Raw genomic sequence first — 12430 nt, 5'->3', positions numbered from 1 at the left:
AGAGCTTGCCCTGGTATTTCATGGAACTTTCCCCACCCTCTGAAAGTCAGTACCTGTCTGTCTGTCTGTCTGTCTGTCCTTTTTCTTTCTTTCCCTCACTTCTTCACTCCCCTTCCCTTCTTTCCTTCCTTCCCTCCCTTCTTTCTTCCTTTCCTTCCTTTTATTTCCTATTTTTCTTTCCTTTTTTCCTTTCCTTCCTTTCCTTTTCTTTCTTACCTTCCTTCTTTTTCTTTCCTTTCTTTTCTTCCTTTCCATCCTTCTTCCTCTTCCTTTCCTCCTTCCTTTCTTCTTTTCTTCCTTCGCCTCCTCCTCCCTTCCCCCTCTCTGTTTTTCTTTTTTCCTTTTCTTCCTTCCTTCCTAAACCTCATTTTATTTCTCATCCTTTGCTGACATATTTCACAATTCTTGCTTCATTTCTAGGTTTGTCTGTTTGCTTTGGTGGTACGAAGACTTAAACTCAGGGCTTTGTGTTGCCAGGCAAGAGCTTGACCACTCGGCCCCAGCCCTTACGTCATTTCTGGCTCTGACAACTCAACACAAAATATGGCAGCTCGAAACAGATCAAAGGAAACAAACATTAAAAATTTAAAAAACAGCTAATATTACTGAACGCCCGGTTGAGTGGCCTGCCTTTCCTCATTGGTATATTCCATGTTCTTCGTTCAAGCTCCTCCTGCCAGCCCTTGGCCCTTCCTGTAGCTAGCTCACATTTGTGGGAAGGCTCGGCTCATTTTATAATCTAAGGGGAATAAGTTTCCCAAGCGCTGAACTTCTCCCTGTCAGGGCCTCTTTGTAGGGAACTGGAGAAGACATTGAAGATGATATTGATCTTAGTTGATCTCTCCTCTAGTTCATAGCTTTGTCTGGAAACTAACCCAGATACAGTACGAATCATTTCTGAGGTTTAATTGGTCACAGTAGAGCCACTTGGGCAGCCGAATGCTTGCTGTTATTCCAAGCCGGTTGTTTGTTTTTTTATACACCAAGTTTTGCCAGATTGTGAGAAACTGAAGCTAGGCATGACCAGCCTTATAAATAGCCTGTTAGACCTTTGTTGGACATTTTAATATCTGTGTACAACACTGTAAAGCTGGTTCAAATGCAGGTTCTAATTCAGGAAGCCTGGAGTGGGTCCTGAGATTTGCTTTCTAGCAAGGCCAAGGAGTAATGCTCCCGCCACTGTTTGGATAGGGAGCCAGCTCTTAATAATTCCTGTGGATGAGACGCCTGGGAAAGAGGCTTGTCAGTCATCTTGGTGTTACTGTTCTGGTCTAGTACCTGAGTCAGGGTGGACCTGGCAAATTGCTGATGGGAAGAGAGGGCAGTGAAGGAGGGATGGAGAGGCCGCATAGCTTAGGGTTTAGGCCTGTCTTGAATACTGGCACTGGCACAGATTTTCTGTCAGAAGCTCACCTAGCCCCTGGAGGCTGGCTGCAGGGCTGTCAGGGCAGCGCTGTCCATTTGGTAGATTGAGAACACAGGCTGTGTGTGCAGTCACCTGTGCAGGTTCAGCCTCTAGCCCAACAGTTCAGGAATCAGCTGTGTAACTTCAATCGGGTTATTTAATGTCTCTAAAATGATACTGGACCAGCTCACTGTTGTGGAACCAGATGAGCCACAGCCCTGGAGAGCCCTTGGCTGGATGTCTGGCCTGGCGGTTCCAAGCCTCTTAGTTTGAGAAGAGTCTGTATCAATAAAACTGTAGCGCGGTGTCTTTGGCGAGTGCTTTCTCCTTCTCCATCCTGCAGAGCAGTGATTGGCTTTTGGTTTTAATGATTGCTGCCCTTGCTCTCCAAGCTTGGCGAGATATTTGTCTATCCAGAAAGCTCTGAGCCTGTCTCCCTATGCATGTGTTTTTTTCCCTTTACTCCTGGGAAATTAGTTATTATGAACCAGAAATACAGTTTGGTTAAGATTTGTTTTTTAAAAGAATGTGGGGCCATTGTTTCACTTAGAGCCAACTTGGAGATCTTTTGAAAAAAGTTATTCTCCCACCCCCCAATTTCTCTATATTTGGAGGAAAACGTCCCAGAAAAGTATTCTTTGGCTTCTGTCAGTCCATTACAAGTGATATCTCCTTCATTCTAGCTTTAGTTAGTGGAGTTTGGAGCCAAGTAAGGTTTCGTCTGCCCAGTCTTCACCTTCAGGGTTCTGGTTTGTTTCTCTTTATGTGCTTGACTGATATCCGTCCACACTTCAGATCTTGTGTTATGTTTTATACATATATATGTTATCTATCTATCTATCTACCTATCTGTGTGTGTGTATATATATACACATATATATATGCATATATATATGCATATAATTTATGGTTTTGGGTTGTTTGGGGTTTTTTTGTTTGTTTGTTTTCTTGCTTTTTTTGTTTATTGTTTTTTGTTTTTCCTAAGACAGGGACTTGCTCTGTAGCCCAGGCTAGTTGATACTCACTGTGTAGCCCAGGTTGGCCTGGGACTCAGTTCTCCCACGGGAGTGCAAATGTTAAAAATACATCCATCGCACTGGCCCCAATCCCTTTTTATGTGTCTCTTCCTTCTGCCCTCATCTTTCTCTGTGGAATGCCTGTCTGTCCATCAGGGAGAGGACTAGGGGCCAGCATTTAAGTAAAACAGCTCTGTTCTGGCTCATCTCTGTGCTGTAATTCCTCAGACCAAGACTGGTAAGAACCCAGCTGGGAGAGATTCCTGTCCAGAGACTTTCTTTCTGTTGCACAGTTCATCACTAACTGGTCACTTCGTGTTCTTTTAATTTCACAGAACAGCTTTATATTGCTTGCTTCTCAGGTCTTATCTGAAGATGATGCCTAAGCCCTTTTTAAGGTTTTGTCACTAAGTCATCTGTTGTAAGCTTTTGTTCCGTGTTATTTTATTCACAGAGCAGCCGACTACTTGATGGTCTAGCTTTATGGGTACAGACTGACCCAGTGTAAACTCTTTTTAATAATAAGTTTGTTGTCCTAAGATCACTTGTCACAGATGCTGTCTCCCACAGCACATTCTAAGTCAATAAAAATAAGTTTCATGTCAGTTTCAGTGCCAGAGGTCGGTGATTTTTAAACAGCCAGTTGCCTTTAAAAAAGAACATGGTGAGATAGAACTTGCAGTGGAAGTTGCCTGACCCAGTTGTTTCGATTGGAAATTTCCATTAGAAAAAGAAAAGTTGGTTTTATCTCTTTTAAGTTTACAGGAATACCAGGTAAAGATTTGAAAACTAGAGGGAAGAAAATCCAATTAGGAGAATAAAGGGATTTTCTTTAAAAACTTGATTCAAGAGCAGTGGTTCTCAACCTTCCTAACTCCGTGACCCTTGAAGACAGTTGCTTGTGCTGAGGTGACCCCAACCATACTTATTTTCATTGCTACTTCATAGCTGAAATTTTGCTATTGTTATGAATCGTAACGTAAATAACTGATATGCAGGGTATCTGATATGCGACCACCGTGAAGGGGTTGTTTGGTCCCTACACCACCACCACCACCCCCCCACCACACCCTCCCTCCCACTGAACTCACAAATTCAAAACCACTGTTCTAGTCTACAGCTCCAAGCTTGATAACCTGAGCTCAAATCCTAAGACCCACATGGTGAGTAAGAAAAACCAACTCCCAAAAGTAGTCTTTTGACCTTCGCATGCTGGTGCACACACAACACACACACACTGAATGAATGAATGAATGAATGAAGTCTTTCATAGCTAATCAATAGATGGGATTAAATACTTCCATCTTACATAGTAAATACATAAATAAATAGAAATAAGTGAAGTTAAATACATAGTTAAATTCCTCTTCAGCCTAAGGTAGTTCCTAATGACTTGTTACTTGAAGACATTTCTTTCGTAGAGGACCCCTCTGAGCTGTTGTGTGGGAAGATACACTCCTTGGTTGCCAATTAATACTGAACATCACCCGGTGCTCTAGATGAGTTAGCACACCGTGTATGCCACAGGTAGTGTGGTAAATAGGTCAGAAAACTCGAGATCGCACTGGAAGGTCGGGAGTCTTGTGATAGTTTGAAAGGTCTGAATCAGTCGGAGGACTTCGGGAAGGGGACAGTTGGCAGAACAGATTCCAGCCGCTGCCATGTTCTTGGCTTTTACTTGTCTTGACCACAACCACAGCCATACTTGGGAGGATCCTTTCAAGTCAAGGTGTGTGTGTGTGTGGGGGGGGGGTTGGGGGTTTGCTCTGATTGGAACACTGAGGCAGAACCAAACTGAATGTTTGAAATGCCCAATGGAGAAGCCAACTGTGGTGGTTCAAATGAGAATGACTCCCATAAGCTCCTGTTTGAATGCTTGATCTTTCGTTGGTGGAACTGTCTGGGAAGGATTAGGAGGCGTGGCCTTGTTGGAGGAGGTGTGTCATTGTCATTGAAATTCAAAAGCCCACACCATTCCCAGTCCTCTCTTTGTCTGTGGATCAGGATGTCAGATCTCAACTGCAGCTCCAGCACCATGCCTGCCTGCCTGCTGCCATGCTCCCCCATCGCAGTGGTCATGGACTCTAGCCCTCTGAGCCTCCAAGTTAAATGCTTTCTTTAATAAGTTGCCTTGGTCATGGTGTACAACACCAGCAGAGATGTTTGAGCAATCTACTGTCATACCACAGTAAGTGAGGCAGGAGAGATGGAATCAAGGTCTTCATGTATTATAATGGTCATGGTTTGTAAGTTTGTATCAATTTTCTTGTTCTGCCAAGGCCTCAGTATTTGAGCCCTTCACAGGTATTTGAGCCCGTTGCATGCCCTTCCTCTTAGACAGTGCCGCCTGTCAAGCTCTCCCACGTCTCTGTCTTCTCTGCTCAGCAATCCTCTTCCACCAGCTCTGGGGAGTTCTGCCAGGTCTGGAATCCCAGTCTGCCCTAACAGAGAGATTTATTGGTGCTTTGATTTGTTTGGGCACAAAAAATGCTTGGGCTTTTTCTTTGCTTAAAACATAATGGAAATTCTCTTTGGCAAACAAGCATTGTCTGTTCGAAAGGCAAATGGGAGTCTGCTAGACCAGGATTCCTCAGACCTGAGTTTGCTCCTACAATTAGCCTGGGCGAGTCTACTGAGTAGCAACATTGACACAGGAGTCTTTATTTGGACAAGCCCAGCGCCCACGTGCCTGTGGGCTGCCCTGTCCTGCCCCACTTCAGCCCGATCTCTAAGCCTTCATTGTGTGGGAAGACTTAAAATACTGGGGGCAAGAGCCCTGGCAAGCCTTGGACAGCTACCTGGAAGAGCCTGTTGTCCTGCTGAGAAAAAGCAATTGTAACTCTCTTGCTTCTGTTTCTGAGTTTGTTCTGCCTAACTCTACACAACACTGCTTTCCACTTCTGGATTCTTTATCTCCTTCATTTTAGACATTTCTATGTTCCTATACCAGTGTTAGCTGGCAGGGTCCTTTCTCCTATACCAGTGTTAGCTTGAGTCTTGGGGGACCAGTGTTATCTTTCCCCAGGCACAGCAGGATCTGTAGATAGCAAGCAAGGGTCTGAAGGTAGATTTGTCATATGTGCAGAGAGTAGTAGCCTTTGGCTTATTCTAATAGAATGATTCAAAGTTAGAGCGGTAATAGCAGATCCCTTGAATTAACACTGAAAAGGGGCAGTTAAATAAAGATGACAAGCCGGGCGGTGGTGGCGCACACCTTTAATTTCAGCACTTGGGAGGCAGAGGCAGGTGGATTTCTGAGTTCGAGGCCAGCCTGGTCTACAGAGTGAGTTCCAGGACAGCCAGGGCTATACAGAGAAACCCTGTCTTGAAAAAACAAAAAACAAACAAACAAACAAACAAAACAATAAAGATGACAGCACTGATACAGTTTGTTTTAAAGAAACTTTATTTTGACTTTGTAGCATCATTCAGAAAAAAAGTGTATAAAATACTAAATAGAGCTTAAAGTTTGTTTTTCTTTTTTACATTAGATTCAAGTGGCTTTGGAATTACTGATGAAAAATTTACCGTGGTTTATTCTGAAGATAACCAGACAATTAAATTTCTCAAGAAGGGATGTGCTAGATGTGGTCTCTATTGCTGCAGCGAAACACCATGACCAAAAAGCAAGATGGGAAGGAAAGGGTCTATTTGGCTCACACTTTCACATCGATGTTCATCAAGGAAGTGAGGACAGGAAGTCAGCAAGCAGGAACCTGGAGGCAGGAGCTGATGCAGAGGCCATGAAGGGGTGCTGCTTACTGGCTTGCTCCCCATGGCTTGCTCAGGCTGCGTTTTTTATACAACCCAGGATCACCATCCCAGGGATGGCACTGCCCACAATGGGCTGGGCCTTCCCGCATCAGTCACTAATTAAGAAACTGCCCTACAGGCTTGCCTACAGCCCAGTTCTTATGGAGGCGTTTTCTCAATTGAGGTCCTCTCCTTTCAGATGATCTTTACCGTGTGCCAAGCTGATGTAAAACTAGCCAGCACACGGGCCAAACATCATTCTTGAAATGTTTTAAGAGTATGCACAAGAGGGCCAGCGAGATGGCTTGGTGGGGAAAGGCATTTACTGTGTCCATCTGGTGACCCGAGTTCAATCCCTGGAACACAAGTAAAGATGGAGGGAGAGCATCAGTTTGTCTGGGAATAGATTTTTCTTTAACAGAAGCTTTTGTTTTGTTTTATTTTGAGGTTGTTTGTTTCAGAAACGTACGTGTGTGTGTGTGTGTGTGTGTGTGTGTGTGTGTCTGTGTGTGTGTGTGTTTGTCTTTGTGTAGCCCTGGCTGTCCTGGAACTAGCTCTATAGACCAGGGTGTCCTCAAATGCAGAGATCCGCCCGCCTCTGCCTCCCTGAGTACTGGGATTAAAGGCGTGCGCCACCACAGCCTGGCCCAGAAGGTTCCTTTTAACAGAGAATTTTTACAGATTTCAAGTTTGTATTGTACAGTTCTAAATTCTAAATGGAACTCAGCCTGCGTTGTGTTAGTCTTGAGAACATTTTATGTTCTTCTCTATAGCTCTCTGTTGCACACTAGAGTTTCTTCTGTTTGGTTCTCACCCAATCCTAACTTATGCCCCTGCCCTGGGAGAGGACTGACCTCGGTAGCTCATGCACTGAGTTGGGTGTTCAATTTGCTCATGTTCTATCCTCCTACAACTGTGAGGCAGTGTGATAGTATTCCTCCCATTTTATAGATGCGAATACTAAGGCCGTATACCCAAGCCCTTGGACCTAGTCAGAGTCTGAATTCAAATTGAGTTTTAAGTCCCTGCCTTTAACTCTAACTATGGGCTGTTACTCTACCTTAACTTCCCAATCTGGACCCTGACAACCTAGAGATCTTTCTGAGCCGCCTGCATCTCTTCCTCTGTGCTGCACAGAGCTGCAGCTAACTGGATGTTTGGTGGTGGAGCGGTTGCTGTTTTTTGCAAGGGTGTGGGGTACGGGGGTTACATTTAGTGTCCCTATGTGGTAGGATCTAAGCTCAGAAGAAAACTTGCTTCCAGTATCCTTTCCAGCACCAGGAGCATAGCAGCCTTGGTTTTATCTAACTTTCTACTTAGTGGAAAATCTGCATAAGAGCTAATTTGTATTGTGTGTGATGTTTTAATTTACCTTGAAAATGATCCAAAATGTTTAGCTCTCTTATACCTTATAGCAGTCTCTCTCATTCGAGATAAGCAACAAGCCCTTTGTGGATGGTAGGGTGAGAAATAGAAAAAGAAATGAGGCGAAGAGCCTGCCCGAGAATGCTTGGAGCTTATTTGATATAGAGAATGTGCATGCAAGTGTGTAATGGGAGCGCGCACACGCGCACACGCACACACGCACACATGCACACACGCACACGGGGAGAGATGGTTGATAAGGCAGTTTTTAGTTTTCTGTAGTCTGTGTGTTTTGGAAATGCTGCAGTCAAACTCACAGACCTTAACGTTAGGTTAACCGTGTCCTGTGTGTCTTTTCAGCAAGTTCATCTCTGATCGGGAGAGTAGGAGGAGTCTCACAAACAGCCATCTGGAGAAAAGGAAATGCGACGAGTATGTAAGTGTCATGTGTATGTAAGTGTGCAGGGCGACTCAAAGCCACGTGACTGGGGACAGCGTGCGCTTGCCCGGTCTGTGAGCCATGTGATTGGGGACAGCGTGTGCCTGCGGACTCTGAGAGCCCATGATTGGGGGCAGCTAGTACTTGCGGGGGCTGTGGGTGTGGGTGGGCGGTCTGTGAGCCATGTGATTGGGGGCAGCTTGTGCCTGCCTGCGCCGAGAACCACGTGACAGGGGGCAGCATTTGGGAGCCGACTTTGAGAGTCCCATGACTGACTGGGGCCAGCTTGTGCAAGCCGACTCTGAGAGCTAAGAGACTCCTGAATGGGGGCAGCGTGAGCACTGACTCTGATAACCACTCCATGTGACTGGGAACAGCATTTCTGTGCGAGTAGTGTAGTATAAAAATATATGGGGAGTCAGAAGGACAGGTGAGGGAGGTGCTGCCAGCTGAACTGCCCCACTCCCTGGACTCTGTTCCCCAAGACCCATTGTAGTGGCCTCTTCCAGCCCTACCTCACGTCTACTTAGGCACAGATCTCGTCAGTCAAAAGGAGAGACCCCTTGCCGCATCAGAGGCCAAGACCAAAGAGGAAACAGAACCTAGGAATAAAACACCCATCCAACTCAGAAATCAGCACCTAGGCCTGTAATCATCCCAAACTCAGATTCCTAAAAGCCAGTGTAAGAATACAATCAAGTACAGCCAGGGCAACATGGAGTCATGCTGTCCTCATGACCTGTAAGACCCGTGAGAAATATTTTGATGCAGCTGAAGCACAAGAAAACAACCTCAAAAGCAATTTCATGTAAACAATAGAGGTTCTTTTTTTTTTAAGATTTATTTATTTAATATATGTGAATACACAGTCATTCTCTTCAGACACACTAGAAGAGAGCATAAGAACCCATTATAGATGGTTGTGAGCCACTATGTGGTTGTTAGGAATTGAACTCAGGACCTTTGGAAGAGCAGTCCATGCTCTTAACTGCTGAGCCATTCCTCCAGCCCCAATAGAGTTTCTTAAAGAAGAAATTAAAAAAAAAAAAAAAAAAAAAAAAAAAATTAAATCAAGGAAAAGACAAAAAATTGGAGAAAATCGGCAAATCACTTCCAAAACACTGAGGTGGTGGGGGGAGGACTGTCAAAAACCTGAAAATTGAAATGGAAGCACTAAAGAAAATACAAACTAAGGAATTCTGGACATGAAAAATGTAGGTAAGGGATCGGGAACCACAGGTACGAGCATTGCAGCAGTGTATCAGAAATGGAAGAGGGGCTCTCAGGCACTGAAGATAGGATAGAAGAAATAAATTTACCAGCCAAAGAAAATGTTAACTCTAAAAGTTCCCGACAAGAAACATCCAGGAAATCTGGAGTACTGTAAAAGACCAAACCTAAGAGTAATAGGAATAGAAGATTTGCAGCTCAAAAATATTTTTTTGCAGCTCAAAAAAATATTTTCAACAAAATCATAGAAGTAAATTTCCCTAACCTAAAGAAATAGATGTCTATAAGCATACAAGAAGTTTACAGAACAGATTGGAGGACCCCCCCCCCAAGAGTCCCCTTGCCACATAATAATTGCAGACCTATTAGAATTACAGCGGACTTCTCAAGGGACTCTAAAAGCCAGAAGGGCCCGGACAGATTTTTTTGTTTGTTTGTTTGTTTTGTTTGTTTGGTTTTTTTTTTTTGTTTGGTTTTTTTGAGACAGGGTTTCACTGTTAGCCTTGGCTGTCCTGGAACTCACTCTGTAGACCAGGCTGGCCTCGAACTCAGAAATCCGCCTGCCTCTGCCTCCCAAGTGCAGGAACTAAAGGTGTGTGCCACCACTGCCCGGCCTGGACAGATGTCTTGCAGACACTAAAAGACCACAGAAAATGCTAGAAGGAAAACTCCAACCCAAAGAGGTTAACTACACCCAAGAAAGCACAGGAAATAATTACATACCAGCAAAAGAAGGGAAGCAAACACACACACACACCACCAATATCAAAGTAACAGGAATTATTTGTCATTAATGTCAACATCAGTGGACTCAACTGCCCAATAAAAAGACCCATACTAACAGAATGGATGGGAAAACAGGACACATCATTCTGCACAGAAGAAACCCACCTCTACATCAAAGATAGACATTAGTTCAGAGTAAAGAGCAGGAAAAGATTTTCCAAGAAGCAAGCTGGTGTAGCCCTTCTAATATCTAACACAATAGACTTTCAACCAAAGTTAATCAAGAGACGGGGAAGGACACTTCATACTCCTCAAAGGAAAAATCGACCAAGATGATGTCTCAATTCCAAACATTTTGCTCCAAGTGCAAGGGCACCCACATTCGTTAAAGAAACATTACTAAAGCATAAATCACACATCGAACTCCACACATGACTAGTGGGAGGCTTCAACACCCTATTCTCACCAATGGTCAGGTCTTCCAGACAGAAACTAAACTAAACTAGAAAAATATGGAACTAGCAAATGCCATGACTAAGACACCTACAGAACATTCTACCCAAACACCTTCTCAGCACTTCACGAAACCTTCTCCAAAACTGACCATATACTGAGTCACAAAGCAAGGCTCAACAGATACAGGAGGATTCAAATAACCCCCTGTATTTTTATTAGGCCACCATGGTTTAAAGCTGGACTTCAACAACAGAAACAACACAAAACCTACGAACTCATGGAAACTGAACAACTCTATGGAACCACCACTGGGTCAAGGATGAAAGAAACTAAAGATTTCCTAGAATTCAATGAAAATGCAGGCACAGCATACCCGAACTTATGGGAGACATGAAGGCAGTGCTAAGCGGGAAGGTCATAGCATTAAATGCCTTCATAAAGAAATGAGTGAGGTCTCACATTAGTGACTTGACAGCACACCTGAATGCTCTAAAACAAAAAGAAGCAAACACACCCAAGAGGAGCGGACAGCAAGAAACAATCAAACTCCAGGCTGAAATCAATAAAATGGAAAGAAAAGAATACAAAGAATCAATGAGGGGCTGGAGAAACGGCTCAGCAGTTAAGAGCACTGACTGCTCTTCCAGAGGTCCTGAGTTCAATTCCCAGCAAACCACATGGTGGCTCACAACCATCCGTAATGAGGTCCAATACCCTCTTCTGGTGTGTCTGAAGACAGGGACAGTGTACTCATCATATATATAAAATAAATAAATAAAATCTTAAAAAACACCCCAAAGAATCAATGAAACAAAAAGTTGGTTCTTTGAGAACCAACTATCAGTTTGTCTGTCAGTAAGATAGACAAACCCTTAGCCAAACTAGCTAAAATGTAGAGGCAATATTCAAACAAATTATATGTTAAAAAAAAAAACCGGAAATGAAAAAGGGGACATAACAGACACTGAGGAAACCTGAAGAATCATTAGATTTATATTCCACAAAATTGGAAAATCTAAAAGAACTTGACAATTTTCTCAGTAGATGCCACTTACCAAAGTTAAATCAAGATGAGATAGAAACTTTAAATAGACCTATAACCCATAAGAAAATAAAAATAGTCCTTAAAAGTCTCCTAACTAACAACAACAATAACCAAAAAGCCCACAGCCAGGTGGTTACAGAACCGAATTCTACCAGATTTTCGAAGGAAAGTATACCAATACTCATCAAATTATTCCATAAAATAGGAGTAGAAGGAACAACTTATTTTATGAGGCCACAGTCACCCTGATACCTAAACCACACAGACTCAACAGAGAAAGAATTACAGACAAATTTCTTTTCTGAACATTGATGCTAAAATACTCAAAAACCAAATCCAAGAACACATTAAAAAAACTGTCCACTGTGATCAAGTAGATTCCATCCTGGAGATGTAGGGACAGTTTGACATAGGAGAAACCATCAATGCCATCTACCATGTTAACAAACTGAAAGTAAAAACCCACATGATCATCACATTAGATGCTGAAAAGGCCTTTGACAAAACCCAATGCCCCTTCATGATTAAAGTCGTGGTGAGATCAAGGATACAAAGGACAAACCTATAAACATCATAAATAATACACAGCAAGCCAATATCCCAGATCAAATTAAATGGAGAGAAGATTAAACAATGCCACTAAAATTGGGACCAAGACAAGGCTGTCCACTCCATATCTATCTGATATAGAACTTGAAGTTCTAGCCAGAGCAATAAGACACCTGAAGGAGATCAAGGGGGTACAGATCGGAAAGGGAGATGTCAAAGTTGTTATTTGCAGATGATATGATAATAGGCTGGATACAAGATTAAGTTAAAAAAACAAAAACCCTGAAGCCCTCCTATATACAGAAGAAATCAGGGAAACGACACCCTTCACAACAACCACAAATAATATAAAGTATCTTGGTGTGACTCTAACCAAGCAAGTGAAAGACCAGTATCACAAGAACTTCAAATCTCTGAAGAAAGATATTGAAGAAGATATCAGATAT

The 12430-nt window shown here is 43.1% G+C and overlaps 1 protein-coding gene across 5 annotated transcripts in view; it reads left to right on the top strand.

Moving 5' to 3' along the window:
• The window catches only part of Slc38a1 (solute carrier family 38 member 1), a 71940-nt gene that overhangs the window by 21207 nt on the left and 38303 nt on the right, over window positions 1–12430 (top strand). For all 5 annotated transcript variants that reach the window (XM_076911956.1, XM_076911957.1, XM_034516432.2 and 2 more), the window contains exon 3: window positions 7900–7975. In XM_076911956.1, coding sequence (XP_076768071.1) covers window positions 7900–7975 — 76 coding nt within the window. The remainder of the gene's footprint in view (window positions 1–7899; window positions 7976–12430) is intronic.

The sequence above is a fragment of the Arvicanthis niloticus genome, chromosome 13 (genome assembly GCF_011762505.2).
Source record: "Arvicanthis niloticus isolate mArvNil1 chromosome 13, mArvNil1.pat.X, whole genome shotgun sequence".
Lineage (NCBI taxonomy): Eukaryota > Metazoa > Chordata > Mammalia > Rodentia > Muridae > Arvicanthis > Arvicanthis niloticus.
Note: the sequence above shows the minus strand (reverse complement) of the source record. Positions and strands in the feature narration are given on the sequence as shown.